This window comes from Myotis nattereri, assembly GCF_964212035.1.
Source record: "Myotis nattereri genome assembly, chromosome: 4".
Lineage (NCBI taxonomy): Eukaryota > Metazoa > Chordata > Mammalia > Chiroptera > Vespertilionidae > Myotis > Myotis nattereri.
The window spans coordinates 83,029,970-83,054,676 of NC_138079.1; the positions used below are offsets into that span (position 1 = coordinate 83,029,970).

Here is a 24,707-nt window from a genome sequence, read left to right on the forward strand (position 1 = left end):
GGTGACGAACAGCTAGGCGAAAGCAGAAAGTAGTGCAGGCCGGGCACAGGGTGCAAGGCCAGTCGGGAGGGCGGCCGTCTAGGCGCGCGGACAGAGCCCCTGGAGACTCCCGAGGTCGGGCCGGCCTCGCGCCACGGGTGGGGCGGGGCGGTGGCAGGAGGCGGCTGCAGGTGAAGCCGCTGGACTAGCACACAATGGGCCGGGGCCCGAGGCCAGACGCCGGGCGCACACCGCCCCCGCAACACGTGGGCCGCAGAGCGCGCCAGGCCGGGCGCGGCGCGGCGTACGTGCGCGCGCATGTGCGTGCGTGCATGCGATTTGCGATCAGGCGGCGCTGCGGACAGCCCCGGCGGCAGGGCGGGGGGAGTTATATTGCGGGGTCCTTCCTCGTTCACCCTGGTTCCTTTCGGAGCGGAGACGGCAAATGGCGGACTTCGATACCTACGACGATCGGGCCTACAGCAGCTTCGGCGGCGGCAGAGGGTGAGGCGGCCGTGCGCGCACCCCAGCCGGGCGTGGGGGGCGGGCGGAGTCGGGGACTCCTGGGCGGCGAGAGATCGGGGCCGGGCCGGGCCGGCGGAGGCCGGGGAGAGGCGCCTGGAGGACTGGGGCCTGGAAATGGCGCGCTCGGGGAGGGGGCGGTTAGGCTACCGGGGTCTTGCTCGCAGGGCGGATCCCTGGCTCTGCCGGTGACGACGTGTGGTCTTCCCCGTTCCTCGGCCGCCAGGCCGAACCATAGGGGCACTGAGCGCCCGGGAAGACGAGCTCCCGTTTCCAACCCCCTCCCCCAGGACAGCAGGGCCAGCGCGGGGGCTCTGCTGCAGCGCGGGATCGGGGCCGCAGCCCGCCCCGCTCGGTTCCAGCCCCGCCGCGGCCCTCGTGTTGTTGACCTGTGCCCTCGGCGCCCGGGCCCCCTTCGCCCGGAGGCCAGCCGCCTGGGCCACGTCGGGAGGCCGAGAGAGGAGCGACCCCCTTCCCCTTCCGTGGCCGCTGGAGCCGGGGAATGGCCCGATCCACGTCGGGAGAGGGGGGACCAACCAAAACAGATACATCAGAGCATTTCCTATTATTGACAGTTGCTACGTGCTTGCTGGCAGAAATTTTTATTTCTCCCTAGTTTCTCCTTCTGACCTAGAGGAGGAATCGCTTTTAGCCCCATTCTGATTCTGGCCAACTAGAGACTATATATAACGGGGGCGCCTTGTTCAAAAGAAAAAAAAATCGTTCACTTTAATACAAATTGCCTCATGCGGAATTTGGAAGGTGGGCTATGCACGTCTTGCTGTTTGTCAAGGACACACTTAGCCTTTTGTGTGCTTTCACAGGAAGATTGCTTTCCCAGGATAACACCACAATTGTACCTACCGAGGTGTCCCGCCTCCCGGGTTTCAGTCCCCAGAGTATCTTTGTTTTGGTGAAGAATGATCTCTTATTGCCTTGGTTTGGGAATGCCTCCGAACAGGCTTGTTTGCGTTCGGGAGAGGACCCGGTACCATTCATTACACCCTAACGTGGAAGTGGAGCCACCTGTTATTTCAAAGGATATTTTATTTGCTAATAAAAAAAGAAATAGATGTTGGGTGACGTGTGAAATTGTTGCCTTTGGGGTAGGTTTCTAGACATCAGATTTGTACTAGAAATTTAATAACTAGGATTATTATTATTATTACTTTCATTTAGAAGTACCCAGGGAAACTGCTCTTAAACAGAGTAAGTAGTTCAATATGAGGCAGATCCAAGGAGTTTTCATTGGAAGTAAGTCACATTATACTGAGCCCCCGGGGACTTTTTTTTTTTTTAATTCTACCTTTTCACAAACTTGCCATCTCTTCTGGTGACTTGAGGTGTTTGAGTTAGACTTTTAGTGGCTGTCAGTTTTGACAGTTGGAGTGACTTGAATAATGCAAAGTGAACAAAAGAAAAATTCTCTTGCCCTGGCCGGTACTGTTCGGTGGTCAATGTTGGCTGGTGCACCACAGGTTCTCTGGTTAGATTCCCTGTCAAGGGCATGGACCTGGGTTGCAGGTTCAATATGTTTCATATTGATGTTTCTCTCTCGCCCCAACTCCCTCCCACTATCTCTAAAAGAATCAGTGGGGGAAATATCCTCTGGTAAGGATTTAAAAAAAAAAAAGGAATAAAATTCTCTTAATATGCTATTTCAAATATCAAAAGACAAATGAAAATGTTAGCCATTTGCCCAGATGTTCTCCAAAAACTGGTATGAGAGAACAGTAGCTAGCACTCTACATCACCTAAGCTTCCTAATAAAAAGTCCCTTTAGCCCTAATTGGTTTGGCTCAGTGAATGGCGCGTTGGCCTGCGGACTCAAGGGTCCTGGGTTCGATTCCGGTCGAGGGCATGTACCTTGGTTGCGGGCACATAGCCAGTAGGGAGTGTGCAGGAGGCAGCTGATCAGTGTTTCTCTCTCATTGATGTTTCTAACTCTCTATATCCCTCTCCCTTCCCCTCTGTAAAAAATCAATAAAATATATTTTTTAAAAAAGTCCCTTTACTGTTAAGCACCTTCTACATAAGAGCTTGAAGTTTTCCATTTGACTTCATATTCATGTAAAAGTACATAGGAAATATTGCTCAGATTCTTAAAAACCTATTGGTGAATTGTGTGTTCATTTAGATAATGTCTGGAGTGAGTCCAGAAATTTCACAGAAGACCAGACTTGTAGTATTGTGGTCTGTACCAAAGCTTTCCTTTTCCATTAAATGTTATTTTAATTTCATCAGTATTGATTTAATTTTATGTTACTGGGATTTCTGAAATTTAGCAAGATGGTAGGATAATTAGCTGATCAGATATTCTTTAACAATAATTTCAGTTGTTATTTGAATTATGTTCACACCAATAAATGTTTTGGTGTTGTTGCTTATGTTCAAATACAATTCTTAAGCATTATATAAAATTATACCATCGATGGAAAGAAAGCCAATCTTATATTGCTTTGCTTAGTACTTTTGTAAATCACCTTCCCTCTAGTCCGGTAGTCTGTGGACCACTGATGGTCCATGAGGTCTGAAAGGTTGGCAACCACTGGTTTAAGGAAACCTTTGGGGCAGTGGTCACCAACCAGTGGTCTGTGAGGTCTGAAAGGTTGGTGACCGCTGCTCTAGTCTAAAACACCTCAGCTAGATGAGATGCCCTAACTCTAAACCACTTGGGTCACAGGAAAAAAATACAAGTTTGAAATGTACAGTCACAATCTAAAAACTTGGCTTTTATAATTACACCTTCCCCATAGGTTTATTTTATAGTCATATGTAATAACCAGTGCACTTGTAAGCAATATTGAACAAGTGCTTTGTTTTCCCAGCCTGGAAAGGCATGTCCCCAGCAGCCAAGAAGAGAACCAGAGGCTACATTGTTGCTCAAAAAGCAAGTCAAAACATTCCAAATTATCACCCTGGCCAGTTTGCGCAGTTGTTAGAGCATTAGCCCTGCGACTTTTGGTCGCAGGTTCAATTCCCGTCCTGACCCAATAGATGTGTCTCTCTCTCACATCAGTGTTAAAATATCCTCAGGCGAGGATGAAAAAAAAAGTTTTTCCCAAATTATCAGAGAGTTGGTTGTTCCAGATCTTGAATGTATTTTGGTGTTTGTTTGTGTGGATTTTTTTTCCAGTTTGCTAAATTATCATTGAGGCTCCAGTTTTTCATTTGCCGTTGCCAATAAAGTGGAGAGCAATACTGATTTTACATTTCTGACTGTAATAAAAGCCTTTTGAGTGTTTAACCTAAAACCACCAATCGAGTCTTGTAAGGCTTAGCTTGGCATCTCTAAATTTCTAAGCATATTTTAACTTAAAATTGAAAAGAAAGCAGTGTATAAAAATAGTAGCTATTTCCTCTGATGCCAGGACTTGTAAAGGTATTGAAAAGCTGACTTTAAAATTCTGTTTACTGCCCTGGCCAGTGTTACTGAGTGGTTGGAGTGTCAGCCCATGCACCAAGGGGTCTCGGTCCGATTCCCAGTCAGGGGTTCCCACCCCCACCCCCACTTCGTCTCTCCTTCTCCTTCTTTCTCCCTTCCAGTCTCTCTAAAAAAAATCAATGAGGAGAAAATTCTGTTTACATATCAAATGTCAAGTTGTTGGGGTTTGTTGTCATCCTTCTCTCCACTCCCCAGTCTCCCAGTGTGCTTGATTCCAAATCATCCTCTGTGAAAAGTGTTACCACAAATACTTGGTTTTACCAAAAAGAATCTGGGAGACAGTTCAGGCAGAAGCCCTAGATTCATAATCAGGAAGACCAGAGCTTGAATGTAAGCTCAGCCATGTGTTAGCTGTGTGACCTGGAACAAATTCCCTTACCTCTCTGAGCTTCATTTTCTCCACATGTAAGATAGAAACTCCTCTGTATGGTTCTTGGGAGTATTAAATGAGGTGTGTGTGTGTGTGTGTGTGTGTGTGTGTGTGTGTGTGTGTCTCACAATATCTACTACATAAAAATGCTTAATAATTAGTAGCTATTGGTTTATAATTTTTTTTTAATTCTTAAAATATTTTCCTTGAGGTTAGTAGAGTGGGGAAAGTTCTGTTGAGTTAACTAGAGTGAGTTTTTACTCACCTGGCTATATATCTAAATCGAAGTAAGAAATCTGTTCCTCTAGGATACAATGAGTATTATAAGTGTGTATTAAGTAATTTGTTCTTTGAAATTGTTGGTTTGTTACAGAATTTATGCTTGAAATGTTTACTATAAATGCCTCTGAGATTTCTAAAAACTTTTTTAGTATATTTTTCACATTTATATTTCTGTCTGAAATTAACCTTAGTATTCTGGGAAGTCTTGAATTATGACATCCAAATTAGAACATCCAAAGCAGAATGTTTTTTGTTGTTGTTGTTTTAAAATATATTTTACTGATTTTTTACAGAGAGGAAGGGAGAGGGATAGAGAGTTAGAAACATCGATGAGAGAAAAACATCAATTCAGCTGCCTCCTGCACACTCCCTACTGGGGATGTGTCCGCAACCAAGGTACATGCCCTTGACCGGAATCGAACCTGGACCCTTCAGTCCTCAGACCGACGCTCTATCCACTGAGCCAAACCGGTTAGGGCTATATTTCTTTTTTAAGAAGTATATGTTTTTTATTGATTTTAGAGAAAGGAGGGAGGAGAGAGAAATATCTGTCGGTTCCTTTCCATACACATACTGACTGGGAATTGAACCTGTGGCCTTCTAGTGCATGGGATGAGGCTCAATCAACTGAGCCACACCAGCCAGAGAGAATGTGCCTTATATTTTGAATGAAATGATACACAAGGGTCATTTAGGCAATGCCAGTAGACTGAATTATGCAGATCTTCCAAATGTTGACACATTCCTTTATACTGTCTCAAAAATCACATTTATTGCTATCACCATCAATTTTCATCTGAAAATTTCAGGTATTGGGAGTCTGCCAAGCTTATGTTGATGAGTACAAGTTTTCTAAAGTTCTGTTTTTTTGCTTGAAAGCCTTCATTTTATCATTGGCAACAGGTACTGTTACAGTTCTTGAAGTGACAGACTCACTTCATTTTCAGGAAAATGTCTGCCAGATACCCGTCTGCATAACCAGTTTGTCAATTCTTTTGGGTAAAAATGATGTTTCATGAAACAAATAGCTAGTACAGCTTGTAACTCACATGAGTGCTTTTCCTGGAGATAACCATCGTACTTCTGTAAGAAGCAGAAGTGTTTTGTCCCCATCTCATAACATGAGGTATTAAAAAGTGGGTCACAATTTAATATAATTGATAATTTTTACTGCTTTATCAAGGACATTCTTTACTGAAGCTAGCTTCCCCCCCTCCCCTTAAATACTACAAGTGAAGCATGAGTAATAATTCATTTTAGTGCCCCCTTGATTTATGCTAAGGCCAATGAAAAGATCAGTGTAGGTCTCTGATAAAAAGGGAAAACTTAACAGGAATACCACAACCAAGGTACATGCCCTTGACTGGAATCGAACCTGGACCCTGCAGTCCGCAGACCGACGCTCTATCCACTGAGCCAAACCGGTTAGGGCTATATTTCTTTTTTAAGAAGTATATATTTGTGATGCTAAAGTGGTTGCTAGGCTTGTGACTTCATTGCTTCCCCCCTTGGTAAATACCAGGTAGTATAGTTGGGAGATGAAAGCAGTGTATAGGACAGATCTCCTGCAGAAGCTTCCATGCACATCCTGTAGTAAATGAGCAGTTATCAAGATGAAGGGATTTAGTTTTGAAATGCATATATTAGAGGGAGATCTACTTGGAAATAGTAAAGTGCCTTAATCCAAGTTGTGTTGGGTTCGTAAAAAAAACAAAAACACTACAATTAAAATTAGTGTGGCATCTTAGGTGGATTCCTGGAACAGAAAAAAGGACTCTAGGTAAACACTAAGGAAATATTAATAAACTGAACTTTAGTTAACAATGTACTAGTGATTATAACTAGTATGTCTTACTTAATGTAAGATATTAATAGTAGATGGTGTAAGTGAAATAAGGGCTTGACTTTTGAGAGCTTACCTTTTTTTATTGTCTGGAAACTAGGTTACACATTTTGACTATTTTTCCTTTAAGCATGATCAATGGGTTCTGTCTTTGTTGCTTACTTGTATTTTACTCTTATAAAGATAGTCTTATTGTGTTTTTATGTAGGGTCTAGCATAGTGCCATATGCCAAATTATATGTACCAATAAATGTTTCTGAATGGCAACTGAAAGACCAGAGTTGTTCATCAGCCCTAATGAAATTAATCTCAGTTATCACCTAGAGGTAATAGAAGAATACCTAATGGTCCAAATACCAAAGTGAGAGGTTAATACTTCTTGGTATCTTGCCATTGGTCTTAAAGTTTTAAGATTAACAGCAACAGAGCTTAAATTGTGTATAGTTTCTAATAGGCCTAGAAATAATCATAAAAATATTTTCCCAGAAATAACAGCATGTGTCCTTCATTTTTCATTAACTTTTATACTTTGGAAATAAGTCTTGAACACTTAATTTTCTCTTTCACCTACTTATTGCATCTAATCCCAGCCCTAATGATTTATAATCTTTCTATTTTTTTCTTATGGTCACCCTTTAGTCTCCTTTCAGTCCTATATATCTTTGCTTAACACGTTATCATCTTAAGAGTTCAGTGCTCTCCCTATCTACTATCTGGAAAGTAGAGTCCAACTTCCTGTTGATTCATTCTGCAGAGACTGCCCTCATTGCTATCTCCTGAATTTTCTGCAGTCCTTTGTTTGGAATAGGACTTACCCTTGCTAATTCTCCTTCAGTTGAGTTGTCAGCTCCCTTGAGAACAGAAACTGAATCTTAGGTTTGTTCCCACTATACCGTATACTTCGTGGACATTCAGATACTCAGTTGATCTGAGTGAAGAAAAATGATTTGTCTGCAGAGGATTTTGATCATACTTGGAGTTGAAAGTCAGATTTCCTAATACTGAGGATGTCATTTATTACCTTAAAAACTCATATATTGTTTTAAAAATCAATGGACTGTCCCCAAGGGACAGTAAGAAGTGGTAATGAGCAGGAAAGATCATTGCTCAGCGGTGGGATGGTATGGCCTGGAGTTTGCAGCACAGACCTAATCGGAATGGGGAGGAGGAGTCTGCCCGGGCTGCCACCTGTATCATCTGTTTCCTGTTTTATATCTACTGCTGCTAGTCCACCTGCTTCTGCATGAACAGTGTAGCCTCGAGAGGGTTGTCTTCCTGTAATACTTTAGAATTGTTATTAAACTTTTATAAAGCAATCAGTATTTATGAAGTATTTTTATGGTCAATTTTAAGTTTCACTATAAAATAAAGCTTTGAAATATAACAAGGAAACTGGGGTAAAGAAGTTATTTGGAAGAGGTACTATACCAAACTAACTAAGGCAGGGGTTCTCAAACTTTTTAAACAGGGGGCCAGTTCACTGTCCCTCAGACCGTTGGAGGGCCGGACTATAGTTAAAAAAAAAAACTATGAACAAATTCTTATGCACACTGCACATATCTGATTTTGAAGTAAAAAAACAAAACGGGAACAAATACAATATTTGTATCTGCATGTGGCCCGCGGGCCGTAGTTTGAGGACCCCTGAACTAAGGTCTCAAATGAGTCTTCTCTCTTATTTTTAACCTGTTGGAGAAAGTGCTTTTATCTAACCCAGCTTATTTAGTTAATAGTCCCTCCAACTTTAAATTAGTGTCAAAAGTATCTCATGGGAACTTCAGCTCAAAGAATATTTCTGACATTTGATTTTTTTTATTTGGTTGATAGCAGAATGTATATTGTGTGCATATGCACTCTCTGGGATTGTCTCTCAAGCTGCTGGCACACTGTAGACGCTTCATAATGTAGAGTGGATAACCTGAAGCCTACCTAAATGGCCCAGTCCCACTGCCCTGTCGTGTCTTCAGGGAACTAACTGCTTGATGAAAAGCTAAGAAAAACTGAAATCCTGTAGAACTGACTACATCAGATAGGGTAGTATTTAGGACTGCTTCAGTAATTCTTAAGAAAGTGTCTAGAGCAGCGATTCTCACCCTTTTCATTTCATGGCATAGATAAACTAGTTACTAAAATTCTGCAGCACACCAGAAAAATAGATTTTTTGACGATCTGACCCCACAAATAGGTATAATTTTGATTTATTCATCCTGGACAGCTATTGTTGCATTGGCTGTTATTTATTTTATTGGACAGTCTAAGGGAAAAGAGGTCAGTGCCCCTAACTAAGTAGTCAAGTATTGCATGTTTTAAATATTCTTGAAGCACACCAGTGTGCCTCTTGCTGCACATTGGTGGAAACTCACTGGTCTAGAGCAAGCATGTCAAACTCACGGCCCGTGGACTGCATGCCTTGTTTATTTGGCCCCTGTTAGCCTTTGAGTTTGACATGCTTGGTCTAGAGCAGTGGTTCTCAACCTTCCTAATGCCACGGCCCTTAAATACAATTCCTCATGTTGTAGTGACCCCCAATTTTATTATTAACAAATTGAACATAATTAAAGCATAGTGATTAATCACAAAAACAACATGTAATTATATATGTGTTTTCCGATGGTCTTAGGCGACCCCTGTGAAAGGGTCGTTTGACCCCCAGGTTGAGAACTGCTGGTCTAGAGTAATTAAATCACTGGTGGTTTTGTGAGGCTAGGGTGAAATGAGCAAGTTGTTGGACTTGGGTTAGTTTACCTGTTTCCACATCTCTAGCTCTTAAAATACTTCTTCCCTAAAATGGGGTTCTTCTGTCTTCCCAAAGCTGGCTTCTTATCCTACTACATTCTTATTAGTGTCCCCATCATCTTATTCTCATTCATCTAGGCAGCAGCATTCCTAAAGCTCTTCTGGCTCCCTATTCAATCTGAGATCATCTGACCCTATCTTTTCAGTTCTACATGGAGCACACTCCATAAGTTCTCATGTAAATATTTAATATGCCCTTTTAGCAAGCCTCCCTCCCTCCATTTTTCTGATTTATTAAACATACACATGGAATTTACCATTTCTATATGCTCCCCTTCGCCTTATATTTAAATAAAAATGATTGTAGCTTTTTTCTTTTTTTACATATACTGCAGGTCCTCAAATAACATTTCGTTCAATGCGGTATCTTAATAACATTGGTGTGATGCTGTGGGAACTTAAACTCTTGGTTTATATTAATTAATTAGTTTATGCCAAAATTGTTTTTATTATATATATTTTTAACATTTATTTTTCTTTATATATATATATAGAGAGAGAGAGAGAGAGAGAAGAGAGAGAGAGAAACACTAATTTGTTGTTCCACTTGTTTATGTATTCATTGGTTGCTGCTTGTATGTGTCCTGACTGATCAAACCAACAACCTTGGTATATGGGGATGATGCTCTAACCAACTGAGCTATACAACTGGTACTTTGTTATATGTTATTTGCTTAAAGTCACAGAATCTATCAACGATAAGTGAGAATTTACCATATACATACATATACACACACACACACACACACAACACAAAAACACATATGCAAATATAGTTATTTGTGTTTTATAGGTGCTACTCAGTTGTGAGCTGATTGAAGGCGAGGGACTGTTTTCCATCAGATATTTAATAAATGTTGCATAAATGAATTTAAAGTGTTTATTTTTCATACTCCATTTTGACATTTTTCTGTATGTTTATACTGTATCTTATGTATTCAGTATCCAGTTCTAAAGAGTATCCTATTGGAAGTAATTTAGGTTTTATGGTTATTGAGATAATAACAGTTGTGTTGTACACTATCAGCAGTGTTAAAAATGCAAAATAAGTAACATTTGCTAGCCTTTGGAGAGGGGGAGTGGGATGCAATTCACTTAATAAAACTATTTTTTCTGGTGTTCTTAGGACAAAATACAAAATAACCCTATATAATAAAAGGCTAATATGCAAATTGACCAAACAGTGGAACAACTGGTCGCTATGACGTGCACTGACCACCATAGGGCAGACACTCAATGCAGGAGCTGCCCCCTGGTGGTCAGTGCGCTCCCACAGGGGGAGCATTGCTCAGCCAGAAGCCCTGAGCCAGGCTCACGGCTGGTAAGTGCAGCAGCGGTGGCGGGATCGTCTTCCACTTCCATGGCAGTCGGACATCCCCCGAGGGCTCCTGGGCTGCGAGAGGGTGCAGGCCGGGCTGAGGGAACACCACACACACACACATACACACACACACACACACACACACACACACACACCCCGAGTGCACCAGGTCTGTAGTACTTAATAATTCCTGTTGGGAAGTAGCAGAATTCTGACTTGTTATTAAACTTAAAATGTTTAGTCATCTAAGATATGTCATGGCTTGGTTCTTTTCAGAAAAAATGTCCTGAAGAATGATATTTAACCCTGCCAGGTAGCCCACTTGGTTAGAGCGTCGTCCCCATATGTCAAGGTTGCGGGTTCAATCCCCGGTAAGGGCACATACAAGAAGCAACCAATGCATAAATAAGTGGAACAACAAATAGGTGTCTCTCTGCCTCCCTCCCTCTGTCCCTGCCTCTCCTTCCTCCCTCCCCTCTCTCTAAAATCAATCAATAAATAAAATTTTTAAAGTACGATCTTTATTGCCAAATATTTACCTGGAGTTTATTTCAAGGGAAGATGTGGAATTTCTTCCATGATACTTCTAGCAATATATGGAAATGAGGTTGCTTTCCAGGACTGACATTCATATTTCCCCTGCAAAAAGGATGGCTTTGAGCAGATCTTTGGTTGTTGAGAAGACTCGTTTGTTTTAAATAGTTATTTTAAAAGAAATAATACCTCCCCTTTTTAAGTTTTTTCTCCTGTGTTCTGCGAACATTTTATTTTGAAAATGTTTTAAACTATAGTAAAGTTGAAAGAACGACACAATGGACTCTGATAGATTAACAAGTTTCACATTTGCTCTATACATACATACATACATGCACACATATCCTTTATGCTGAACCCTTTGAAAGTAAATGTTGGCTATTTCAACACCTCACCCCTGAATACTTTAAGTCTCTTGAGAACAAGGGCATTCTACTGACACTACAGTAGCAGTTGTCACTAGTAAGAAATTTAACATTGATACAATAGTACCTATATATGCCATATTCAGATTCCTCTATCTGCTTTTTCTTTTTTTCTTTTTTAAAAAATATATTTTATTGGTTTATTACAGAGAGGAAGGGAGAGAGATAGAGAGTTAGAAACATTGATGAGAGAGAAGCATCGATTAGTTGCCTCCTGCACATCTACTGGGGATGTGCCCGCAACCAAGGTACATGACCTTGACCAGAATCGAACCTGGGACCTTTCGGTCCAGGCTGACGCGCTCTATCCACTGAGCCAAACCAGTTAGGGCTGCTTTTTCTTTTATAGCTATTCATTCAGGAACCAAAGATCACACATAGCATTGGTTGTCTTATTTCATTAGTCCCCTGCCATTTTTTACCTTTCCTAACTGACATATTTGAACAACCCCCGCCAATATAGAAGGCATACAATGTAAGCTTGTTTCATTATTAGTGACTAGAGGCCCTGTGCATGAAAATTCATTTCATGCACTCGGGGGGGGGGGGGGGCGCGGGGGGGGGCGGTCTCTCAGCCTGGCCTGCGCCCTCTCCCAGTCTGGGACCCCTCAGAGGGGATGTCTGCAGTTAGACATCCCTCTTGCAGCCTAGGAGCCCTCGCTCCTTACTGCTCTGCTCACTGCTCCTTAGCACTGCTGTGGAGGCAGGAGAGGCTCCCGCCACTCATGGTTCCCGCAGCCAGAAGGAGCCACCATGAGCCTGGCTCAGGACTTATGGCTGAGTAGCGCTCCCCCTGTGGGAGCACACTGACCACCAGGGGGCAGCTCCTGAGCACCCGCCTCCTGGTGGTCAGTGCCCATCATAGCAACCGGTCCTTCTGCCAGTTGGTTCATTTGCATATTACCCTTTTATTATATAGGACCTTTATTATATAGGATACTAAGTTCAATTACCTGGTTAAGGTGGTGACTGCCAGATTTTTCCATTTGAGAAGAAACTTTTCCCCCCTTGAGATTAATGATCTATAGGGTGATAATTTGAGATCATGTGAATATCTTGTTCCCCAAAAACCAGTTTATCAGTGGTTTAGGCATCCATTGATGAGCCTGGCCTGAATCCGTTACTACTAACTACATTGCAGAGTAGTGATTTTCTAATTATGTGATTCCTTTTATATTTATTAGCTGGCATTCTTATTGATATAAAGAATAGTTCCCCTTCCCGTTCATTCATTCATTCTTCCATTTTAATAGACTACTTTTAAGAGCAATTTTGGGCCGAAACCGGTTTGGCTCAGTGGATAGAGCGTCGGCTTGCGGACTGAAAGGTCCCAGGTTCGATTCCGGTCAAGGGCATGTACCTGGGTTGCGGGCACATCCCCAGTAGGAGATGTGCAGGAGGCAGCTGATTGATGTTTCTCTCTCGTCGATGTTTCTAACTCTCTATCTCCCTTTATCTCTGTAAAAAATCAATAAAATATATTTTTTTAAAAAAAGAGCAATTTTGGGTTCACGGCAAGCAAGATTGAACAGAAATTACACAGTTCCTATATAAACCCTGCCCTTGCACATGCACAGCTTCCCCCCTCCCCCCCCCCCCCGTTTGCAGGATAGTAGTACATTTGTTACAATCAATGAACTTCTATATTCATAGCGTCATTATCTACATTCATCATGTCATTATCACCCAAAGTCCAGTTACATTAGGGTTCACTTTTAGTGTTGTACATTCTATGGGTTTGGACAAATGTATAATGACCCCACTTATTTTTATGTTATCTGCAAAACATTAACCTCAGGTTGTAGGTGGTGGTGATAATGGTACTTGTTACTCTATACATATATACTGTGTGTTAGGCAGGGTTTTAATTTTAAGCACCTTATATTTGTTATTTTTTCAATAACTCAAGGTCTTTATTAGTATTAATCCAATTTTACAAATAAATAAATGCTTAGAGAATTTGAGCTTAGATCATATGGCTAGTAAGCAGCAGAGCTGAGATTTAAACTTATACTCTGCAAATTGTCAATGATGAGACACAATCAAGGTCCAGCCTTTGCCACTTCTTAGCTCTGTAACCAAGGACAAGTAAGCCACTCTGGTTATATCTGAGGAAATGACATTGAGGTTTAAATGGATAAATAATATGCACCACACATTTGAGGACCCAGTGAAGTAATTCATGGGAAGTGGAGAGTATATGTACATAGATTTTACTGCACAAAATCTAAAATTTTTATTAGCATGTTATTCAAAACTAGACAGTAGCAAGAATTATATTGTAAATGCATTAAACTTCAGCAGCTTCAGTACAACACAGTGACTCGGGACAGTCTACTTTTAGTGTGTATTTATTATTGGGTGTGAGGGAGGACATTTGATTTGTTTTAGGAGATAAACATTTTGCAAATGCTGATTCTAAGTGGATATGAAAGAACCATAGGAGCATGTGTTCTATTTGGATTTGATTTTTCCAGAGAAATGTATGTTTACATAGATTCTGTGATTCTGAGGACATTTCTGTCACTAAAAAAACGGGCACTTTTTTAATAAATAATATTAGGAATACTCCTATAATTTCCAGGTGGTGTAATTGTACATTAGAGTGGAATGTGTAGCTGGCTGGACGGCATTTTTGTTTTTCCTGATCTGGGACAGGAATACATGGCAGACTTGAATGCTGTCTGTTTCCCCTCCTAGGTCTCGTGGCACTGCTGGTGGCCATGGTTCCCGCACCCAGAAGGAGCTGCCCACAGAGCCCCCCTACACAGCATATGTCGGAAATCTACCTTTTAATACGGTTCAAGGCGACATAGATGCTATCTTTAAGGATCTCAGCATAAGGAGCGTACGACTAGTCAGAGACAAAGACACAGACAAATTCAAAGGTGAGTTTGGGGAAATTCTTATTTTCCATTATTGTAAGGGAGCGGGGGGGGGGGGGGGTGCTGAACCAGATGTTTTAGTGAACCACAGGGCTCTAATTATGAAAGTGATTTAAATGTTTGCTTGGTCCAAGTAACTGCAATAAACATAGCACTTCGGCTCATAGGCCTTCAGTTCAACTTGGGGAGAAATGTTTTATACATCGTCTAGTTTGTAGAAATATGTGGCATATATCCAAGTAAACCTGCTATTTCTTTGCCTGACCTATATAGCAATCTTATCTGACACTAAAGAAGTTAATGGAAAGAAGTGAACAAAAACATCTGAGGATTTTTCAGGTGTATTTCACCTTAGTCAACTTGTGCATTTTTCTTGGTAGTTTTCCTATAATTCAGTTATTTATTATAAATTCCAAAAGATAACCTAATAAGTGTTACTATCACTGTACATTTGTAACTTCAGAGTATGTGTTTGGGAGAAGGTTGAGTCAAATTTCAGATGGAGTTAGTGTCTATAGATTAGTATCTTAAGGGCAATTGAGCAGAGGAGTAAGAATGAAGAATCAAATGACATCATCATCTAGCTTTCAAGGTTGCCTGAAGGGAAATGTGCCCAGTAGTTAAGTGCCTGGTGCAAGGCATATGGGCATTTGGTTTACATTATTTATCCAGAAGTGTGTCCATGAAAAGTAGAGTCACTGTGGTGACTTACAGTGGGGAGCTGTACAAGAAGCAGAGGTGTTGCTCATCGGAGTGGTTCTGTATGTAGTGGTATTTTTTTACCTTTTTGAAAGCTTTTTGACTTTAGAACCTAAAGCTTTGTTACCGAGTGATTAAACACCGAAAACAAATTAAACTTCTGTAAGTCCCACCTAGTTAGCTTGCTAAAAAGCATTTAGGAATTCGAAGTTAAGATAAAAATGTGTAGGTGAAGCCCTAACCAGTTTGACTCAGTGGATAGAGCGTCGGCCTGCGGACTGAAAGGTCCCAGATTTGATTCCGGTCAAGGGCATGTACCTTGGTTGTGGGCACATACCCAGTAGGGAGTGTGCAGGAGGCAGCTGATTGATGTTTCTCTCTCATCGATGTTTCTAACTCTATATCCTTCTCCTCCCTCTCTGTAAAAAATCAATAAAATATATTTTTTAAAAAATGTGTAGGTGAAGGCAACCTTTGGGATGAGTCAGTAGCAGCAGCAGCAGGTTTTAGACGATCTCATAGCGAATCACCCTCCGTTTCAGCAGCTCTAGGGTGTGAGGTGTGTGACTGGGCTGGGGTTGCCTCTTTGAACTTTGGAGTGGTTTTCTCAATTTCTCTAAACATTGAATCTACTTAGGGAAGAAGGTGGGAGGGCAGAGGATACTTTCCAGCCAAGCAGTACATTCTCAGTGTAAGTACTTACTGAGCAAATGGAGAACCGGAATCATTTGGACCCAGGCCTTCAAAGCACTTGCAGTCTAGTGGGCTTTGAAGGTATCACAAGATCAGGATACTCTGGCAGGAGTGGGGGTGTGCAGGGTACAGTGTGAGCATATGACAGCAGGGAAAGGACTTAGCCCAGATGTAGCCCCTGGGTGCAAGGAAAGAACGTGGACAAGAGTGCTGCACGTAAAAAGCAAGGCTTATCAGAGGTTTTATACCAACTAAGCAGCAGGCACCTTCAGCCTCTCCTTCAGAGCATATCAGTATCGACTTTGAAATCTGTCTTAAAACCCCAATCACAGTATATCAAAGTCATTCAGTAGTCAGACCCAACAACTCTGCCGTGATCCAAGAAAGGTTTTAATATTATGGTTAAAACATATGAGAGCTTTATAAAAACACAGCTGTTATTTTAGTACCTGTTTGATTAGTACTTTCTAAAAAAATATAAGAGGGAAGAATAACAATCAAGTTCTATTTCTTTATTTAAATATATTTTTATTGACTTGAGAGAGGAAAGGAGAGGGAGGGAGAGATAGAAACATCAATGATGCGAGAATCATTGATCAGCTGCCTCCTGCATTGGGGATCAAGCCCATTACCCTGGGCATATGCCCTGACTGGGAATCGAACCATGACATCCTGGTTCATAGGTCAGTGCTCAACCATTGGTCCATGCTGGTGGGCAAGCTCTATTTATTGAAAAGTAAAAATGTTCATTCAGGCTCTACTAGTCTGTAGTCATATAAATGCAACAAAGTGGTAGTTCTGATGTGGGCAAGTTGTACAAAATAGGGATCCCATCATAGTTTTAACCCATAATTTCTTGAGAAAATGAAGTTTTTTCTCTCTTACAGGATTCTGCTATGTAGAATTTGACGAGGTGGATTCCCTTAAGGAAGCCTTGACATACGATGGCGCAGTAAGTATGTTCAGGTTTTCTCTGTCATGTTGCTAGTAGTTGAGTTTTTTTCTTGCTAATACTTACACTGTTTTCCCCTTATAATTAGCTGTTGGGTGATCGGTCACTTCGTGTGGACATTGCAGAAGGCAGAAAACAAGATAAAGGTGGCTTTGGATTCAGGAAAGGTGGACCAGATGACAGAGGTGATTGGTTCTTCTAAAACTGAACATAACAACTTACTGGTTACAACTCTGGAAGGTTACTAGTAGAACTCTGTCTTGTAGGTCAGATAGATTTATGTGAGCTTTTATAAACATAAAATCTTAGAATAAATGATGCTTCTGCAAGCCTGGGGTTGTTTTTCCTGTTGGCAGCAAAAACTCTTTAATTTTGTTGAACTTCCCATCACGAGTTGTACATCGTCCCAGTGAATTTTTCCATGTGTGTGCAGCAAGGTAATGATCCGACCTCAACTTTATCTTTTTTGTGTATCCTCAGGAATGGGTGGCCCTCGAGAATCTAGAGGTGCATGGGAGTCCCGGGATGACTTCAATTCCGGTATCAGTATTTAAAGTATCACCACTTAACCTTTTTCAATAGCCTTGCTGCTGTTGTACATTTCTTGTGAGTGGCTGGCCTGGCCGGACCTCTTCTTTAGTGCCTTTGACAAATGGAACTTTCCCAAAAGGTACCCAGGCATGCAATAAGCCTCTGTTAGAACGTAAATATTTGGGGTAGGACCTATTAGACTGATCCACCCTGCTTTGTTTGTTACCTTTCCTTAGCCAGCTGTTCATCCTCTCTGTGCCTTTGTCTCGTGCAGTAAGTAGTCTTTCTCAGCGCCTCGCCTGAGGAAACTACTTGGTGGCTCTTGTTTGTGTGTACCACACACATAGAATACTGTTTGTTACTTCTAGAAATACAGTATGGAGGTTCTAGAAACTTACGGAAAGCCTTTTAACTGATTCCTGGTGGCTCCCCCTAAGATGGTAAAAGAGTCCTTGTGACCTTTTTCTTGAGGGGTGCAGAACTCATGGCTTGATGATGGGCATGATCTACTTTACCATTCCTATTCTTTTTTTCTTTAGAGTGCGAGAGGAAAGGAGAGAGAAAAACATCAATTTGTTATTCCATTTATTTTATTCAGTCATTGGTTGATTCTTGTATGTGCCCTGGCTGGAGATCGAATCCACAATCTTGGAGTATTGATTGGGACGTTGCTCTAACCAACTGAGCTACCTGACCAGGGCCTACCATTCTTTTTCTTAATTTACCAAGGCAGGCCAATAGGTGCCTCCTAGCCTCAGCTCAAGAGGCCTTTTTGCATGCCAGGCTTCTGCTTTGAAAGATCTCTTAAACATTTCTTCATCTCGTTACCTTTATTTTTTATTTTTTTAAGTAATTCATACGTGTAGTAAAAATGTCAACTGTACAGAAAAGTAGAAAATTAAAAATAACTGTTTTCTTTCCTATAAACTTGAGGTTATTTCTGTACTCTTACAATATATGAGAACATCAACAGCCCCACCCACCCAGCTATCACCCCCCACCCCCATCAAAACAAAACTCAATATAAAGTAATGGGTAAGTATGGGGAAACTGGTGCAAGGTGTCCTGTGAGTCTAAAAAGTTTTCAGATTTACTTCCAGTACTGCTTTAGCTAAACAGGTGACTATATCTGTTGAATAATCTATTTTTTTAAAGTCCTATAGCCAATTAGAAATGAGCTTATTCATAAAAGTACAGTATAATCCAGTAAACCTGTAATTTTATGTATAAGCTAGTCTCTGATTGAAACATGCAACAAATGTTTAAAGTCTTAAAGCCAATCCAGGTGCAGCAGTTAGTTAGTTAAGCTCAGTGAGTGGTGGTCTCCGACCTGCCAGTTGTGCATTCCTGGTACTCTGGAAAGAGCACAGGGAGCTCATAGCTCTGGACCTGTGAAAGTTAACCGATCAGTGCCTTTCTGCTGTTGACTTCGCTTGGGCTCTAACTCTGAAGCAGAGACATACAGTATAGTGAACACAGCCAGAGAAACTACCTTGCCGCTCGCCAGTTTCAGTGTAAACAATGTTTCGGTGAAGTACCACATGGTAGCGTAATGGCTACATACATTACTTACGAAAGTAGATCTATGTTATTCTTTAAAAGGATGCTATTTTTTAATGCTGTGTGCTGCTAAAAAAATTTAAGTGTCAAATAAAAATTTAAGTGTCCCACTACCAGAAATAGCCAATGTGTTAAACTAAGCTTTGTAAAGAAAACTCAGAAGATTCTCATGCATAGTGTGCCTCCTGGAAATCTCATCAAATTGATTAAACGGTATTTGTTAATGTCAGCCTTGCTTTTCTCATAATCTTTCCAATGCTCATATCATAAGATATTCTGCAGTGAAGCTGTCACTGATAATGTACACTGGTTTTTTTCTCCTATACTTTGTCGCATCCACCTGGACAAAGTAGCAGTTGTGTTTACCTGTCTCATCAGTGTGGGTGTGAGTTGATATGTTTTACTAAACACTGGCAGCAAAAATCATTTGACCTTATTATTAAATGGAAAGTAACTTTACTTTCATACTCACATGGAAAGGGACACTTCACAGTTTAGATTAGTTTGGAGAGAGTGTCAGGTTAAAAGACTAAAGAATATTTATTTGACTATGTGCATCCCAACGTGTTTTCCCCCGAAACAGTGCTCTGATTTGGTCTAAATCGTTTTTAGAATTGTTTTTATTGCTTGCTTTGTTAAAATGGGTATTGTTCAACTCAGTTTCTGAACTGGGTTTTAAATAACTTGATCTATTTCCAAAGTCCTTGCCACCATAAAGAACAAGAAAAGTACCACCATTACAGATAGAGTTGATCTCCATATATGCAGTAGTTAGGTTCTATAGAATCAACGAGAGTACCTAATTAACAAATACTGATCTTCTAGGGGAAATAACAAGGTCACGATCCTTTGAGCCTCTGATCATAGCATTTTGTCAGCAGCTGTAGGCATAAACTTGCTTTATGTGTGTTTCTATTTAAAGACACTTTATTTTCTATATATTGTTGATTCATTAATATTGAACTTGCCAGCAGCACTATAACTCCCTGAATGAAGCTTATCTAGCATGTATTTTCTCCCTAAGACACATCACAGCCTTCTTATGCTTAGAAACACTAGACAGCTCTTCAGCACTATTTGGGGGCCATTTTAAACAAAAATTACCAACAAAAAACACAAGAGCAAAAAAACCTGCACTAAATAGGTCGTGAAAAGAATCTCTTTACAGTATGAGCTGAAACAAGGCAGAGTTATCTTGTTCCACCTCAACTGAGAACACTCCAGTCAGGTGACTAAAATCTTTCACTGCTGTTTGCATGTCTGAATGGCAGCAAAAACACTGCAAGTACTGATTGGGGGGTTACAGGTAAATTTAGCAAGTAGATGAATTTGCAAATACAAAATCTATTAAAATGGGGATCAAGAATATAGAAGAATGTGTCAGGCTCAGGATTCTTCTCAGCGATGCATTCCTATAAAGCTTTGAGCAATGGCACTATCCTTAGAGTGAGTAAAAGTAATCACCTTTGGGAGCTTAAACAAAGGGGGCAAGCACATTTGTTCAATTACAATCTTATTAGCTATATTTCTACTGATTAGAAATTAACTGATTTCAATGGGCCATACTCTTAAAAGTTTAATTAAACTCCAATAACTGAAGGACTTTTACTTAAATACAAAACTAAATAAAACCTTAAAGTCCATTGAGAAAATACTGTTTCTTCTACACACTGATGAGAATTGTAACTGACTCTTAACATTTGTAACTGAGATGCATTTTACTTATGTTGGTAATTGTTTTAGCAGATATACAAATGAATGAGGGAAACCCCTTTGCAAGTACAGCAGAGGAGGTGAGGTACAGGTTGGGTGTGAGGTGCTCTGCTCTTCAGCATTGCCCCCCTTAGGGAGTGGGCCTTACTCGGATAACCGCTTTGTTTACCACACAGGTGCTTTGCTTTTAGAATGATCCACCCTGAAACGCAGCAGGAACAGGAAAATGGGGAGTGTCACCCAGAGGTGACTTCGTATTTTTGTTTTGTCTTTGTCTTTTTATTTTTCCTTGTTATTTTGCATTCTAAATTGTCACTTCTAAATTTCAGGTTTATCCTTTTTAATAACTGTATAGATTTATAGTAGAAAACAGAATAAAATGTGCCTTGAGGATTTTCATATTGTTTTAAGTCGTATTAGAATATAGTCTCATATGGTGTTTTCCACTTTTCCTGCAGGCTAAGAATTTAAACAGCTTATTTTATTTTTCTCTCCCAAGATTCTTTTTTATTTAAAAAGTCTGTTTGCATTGAAATTATCAAACAGTTTCACATTTGGACTCATTTTCAATGCATCATACTTTGGAAAAACTTCAGATGCTGGACAAACTAAAGAACTTAAAATTTTAAAATCAGAAACAATTTATTCAACCTGTGTAGTCAGCTTTGAGACAGTAGTTTCAAAAGTAATGAGTGTCATCTTTCTCCTCAGGCTTCAGGGACGACTTCTTAGGAGGCAGGGGCGGGAGTCGCCCCGGTGATCGGCGAACAGGCCCCCCAATGGGGAGTCGTTTCAGAGATGGCCCTCCCCTCCGAGGGCCCAATATGGATTTCAGAGAACCAACAGAAGGTATGGCGACAACTTGTAAATAGAGGGTACCTCTTCATGATATTTTGTACCTCATAGACATTTGCCTTCTTAAGCCATGCAGTGGCTGTAGACCCACCCTTGGTCTTAAATAGTAAGTTTATCTTTATTGTGTATCTGGGAATGGAATAGTTCTTCAAGGCTGTTAATTTTTAGAAATTGGGCTGGGATGTAGAGGTCATTTAACCCGATGGGGAATGGGATCCATTCTTTATAAACTTTGTCTTTCTCTCCCAGAGGAAAGAGCACAGAGACCACGGCTCCAGCTTAAACCTCGAACAGTTGCGACACCCCTCAACCAAGTAGCCAATCCCAACTCTGCTATCTTCGGGGGAGCCCGGCCCAGAGAGGAAGTTGTTCACAAGGAGCAAGAATGAGCTGGCGGTGGAGGGAATGGGGTGTGGGGGCAGTTAGAGCAAGACCGAAGCCTGGCCGCCCCCTGGACCGGCCGTCCTGCAGTTACCATTCCTGCGCCTGACCTTTGTCCTCCTTCCCTACGAAGGAAACACAGAGCTTGTGAGTGCATGTCAGCAGTTAACAAGTGGTTTTTAGTACATTCTTGGCTTTGCTGTATCTAGTGCCTGTTTCGTGCTTTTTTTTTTCTGCCACTCCTTTCCCCATTTCCTTCTGTCCTTTTTCCTTCTTGTTCCTTGTTTCCTTCCAGCACATGAGTTTCTCTAAAGGGACAAAAGGCAGCCACCATGTGGGGAGCTCTTCGAATTGAGGTGCTGCTTCGTTTTTCTCCTTCGCTTTCTCTTTTTACTTTCAACACACTGGCCAGACTCCAGTCACTTCCTTTGATTTTTTTTTTTTAGTGCTTCTCTTCCGACCTGCATGTTGAGTTCTGTATTTCTGTGGCTTTCACATACACATACACATACACAAAATGAAAATAAATAAGTAACAGAAAAGAAGTCACAAATTGGATAGCATCTTGTTTTTATTCAGCTTTGATCAACATACAGATTTTGAAACACCTTGTTTTCAAAACAAGGATAAAATGTCTGTTGATTCTTGCAGATTTCCTCCCATCCTGTTTATAGGTAGTCCTGTCTCTATGGCCCCCTCCCCAGATGGATTATTTGAATAGGTTCCAATTTTGAACAGTGAAACCTAAAGGGTAGTGTGAGATGTTAGTAGGGAGTTTACACGGGAGGATCAGTTGAATGCACTACTGTGATCACATGTTTTACTGCTTTTTCAACACTGTCCAAACTGGTTCCCTCCACCAGCTGTACGAGAGGCTCCTCTGTCTGGCTGAATGTACCGAACTGCCTGCTGCTGGTTTCCTTTCTACTGGGCACAGGTGCTTTGGGGGACTAAAGGGTAGGGGTGGGGGGGTGGTAGAGCTGTGCTGGGCTCACTTTATAGTGTGAACATTGCTTTTTCCAAGTTCCTGTTATCTGTGTATTCTGCATCTCTCCCTTGCATTTATCTGTTTCCTAGTTTAACAATGAGATACTGTGCTTCCCACCATCCTTTACTTTTATAATGAAAATTAAAATGGGCCTAGAATCTGGCACTTTACTCTGTTTCACTTGATGAATTGAGAATTTTACTATATATAGCTATCAAGAACCTTAAAATAATTGGTAGGTGGCTGTAAGTTACTAGGTCTCATCTTTGGGACAAAGTTCATTGTTCCCACATACAGTGTTCAGCATTTACCCAGGACTAGGGGTCTAGGCAATAGCTTTTGAGCTTGAACACCCATGTGTGGACAAATCAAATTCATTAGCACCTGAGTCCCACTCGTTTTATTGGGAGAAATTCAGGGTCAGCCAGCAGCCAGAGCGGTAGAGAAAAGAGGCCCTCTCCAGCGTGCTGGAGGGCTGAGGGGAGTCCTGGCCTCCGCAGCGCAGTGTGCTCAGATAGTAGTTAGTCCCTCGCTGGCGTCCTTGGTGTCTACTCTGTCTTTGTTACAAGGTCTCAGCCGTTTACAGAACTCTCCCTTCTTTCCTTCCACCTGTCATCTTTGCTTCTGAAATAAGAACCATTTGTGTAACACCAATACTTAACTTAAGAAAGACATGCATTATGTGGTTGTAACCAAACCTGATGCTTTCAGATGACCTACTTATATCTTCAATGTGGAAAAGATTAAGAACAAAATAAATTCATCTACACTTCTGGGCAATCCAGTTGACTTTTAAATGTAAGAATGGAATTCCAAACACTTAACACATTCAACTATATGACAGAAAGTAAATCTATGGATATGGTATTTTGTGAATGATCTTTTAAATAAAAGAAAACCTTACGTAATATTTAATGCTTGTCTTTATTTTGAGTTATTTTTAGCTGCTCATAAAATTAACCATTTTTAATTTGGGAAGCAGTATCCAAATTTAGTAGAATACTGTAATTTAAGAGAGAAAAGCTGCTTGCTTTTGGAAGTTACAGGATTAGTGAAATTATCTTAAGAAGAACTAATGATGATTAGCAATAGGATGCCAGATCCACCCCGCGCATGCGCCCCCTCCCCCCCGCCATTTTCTAAAAATGTAATTTTCCTAACAGATAGGAACCTGGTGTGGCTGTAGTTCCCAGTATGGAAGAAATCAAATAATTTGCACAGTGTGCACTTGCTTTTTCTTTTCTTTTTTTTCCATTTGTTTTTTACACCTGCCTTTTTTTAACTGCTTGTTTTTAGAAGAAATTCTAGGTACTCTTCATGACAGTGAGGGTGCTACTCCATAACAGGCAGATCATGTTTTGGGAAGAACTGCTGTGTCGTTTGATGGTTTTATGACTCAGTGGTCTAGGTACGGGGCTTTGAGCTGTTTGGGAGGCCAGGCTGGCACTGGAGAGTGATGGTAGAGGACCTGGCCCGGTGCAGTTTGCTTGCCTAAAGGTGAGAGCCTTGATGGCAGCTTAACCTGGAGAAAGAAGGTGGGGGCAGTAGGAGCTGTTCTGGTGAGTGCATGAGGGACTGTTTATTTCAGCTGCTGCCCAGCCAAGAACATGGAGGAAAGGACTTGCTGCCAACTGGTGTTTCCTTTCAGGGGGAGACCCATCTCCTGGGGGGATTTACTAATGGCCAGAGGCTTGAACTCCAGCTCTGTGAGGCCTCTTTCCAAAGGAGCTGTTAGATTCCATCTTTGAAGGACCTGTGGGATGTTCAAACCTTTGGAAGAGTCAGCTAGGCTTCCCAGGAATTCAGAGGTTTTTAAAAAATTTTTTGTTCTTGGGGTACACCCCTACCAGAGATCAAACCCACAACCCAGGTATGTGCCCCGGCCGGGAATCAAACCGGCGACCCTTCAGTGCACAGAACACAACCAACTGAG

At 41.3% G+C, this 24,707-nt stretch overlaps 1 protein-coding gene across 2 annotated transcripts; it reads left to right on the plus strand.

Annotated features, from left to right (window-relative positions):
* Positions 1–295: 295 nt before the first annotated feature.
* Positions 296–23,684, plus strand: EIF4H (eukaryotic translation initiation factor 4H). Of its 2 annotated transcripts, XM_081088861.1 has the most exons (7): positions 296–483; positions 14,218–14,405; positions 16,682–16,746; positions 16,835–16,931; positions 17,227–17,286; positions 21,262–21,399; positions 21,655–23,684. In XM_081088861.1, exons 1-7 carry the CDS (start codon positions 425–427, stop codon positions 21,792–21,794), a joined length of 747 nt encoding a protein of 248 aa, XP_080944987.1. In that variant the 5' UTR covers positions 296–424; the 3' UTR covers positions 21,795–23,684. The 2 variants fall into 2 exon arrangements, with proteins under 2 accessions (XP_080944987.1, XP_080944988.1); XM_081088862.1 differs by lacking the exon at positions 17,227–17,286 and having other exon boundaries at positions 298–483.
* Positions 23,685–24,707: the final 1,023 nt, after the last annotated feature.

What these genes read in the sequence shown, in the direction of transcription:
- EIF4H (XM_081088861.1), top strand. Translation starts at nt 425, where the DNA reads ATGGCGGACTTCGATACCTACGACGATCGGGCCTACAGCAGCTTCGGC. An exon ending in AGCTTCGGCGGCGGCAGAGG is followed by an intron (nt 484 to 14,217) that starts GTGAGGCGGCCG and finishes TTCCCCTCCTAG; the next exon opens with GTCTCGTGGCACTGCTGGTG. An exon ending in TTTCAGAGAACCAACAGAAG is followed by an intron (nt 21,400 to 21,654) that starts GTATGGCGACAA and finishes TTTCTCTCCCAG; the next exon opens with AGGAAAGAGCACAGAGACCA.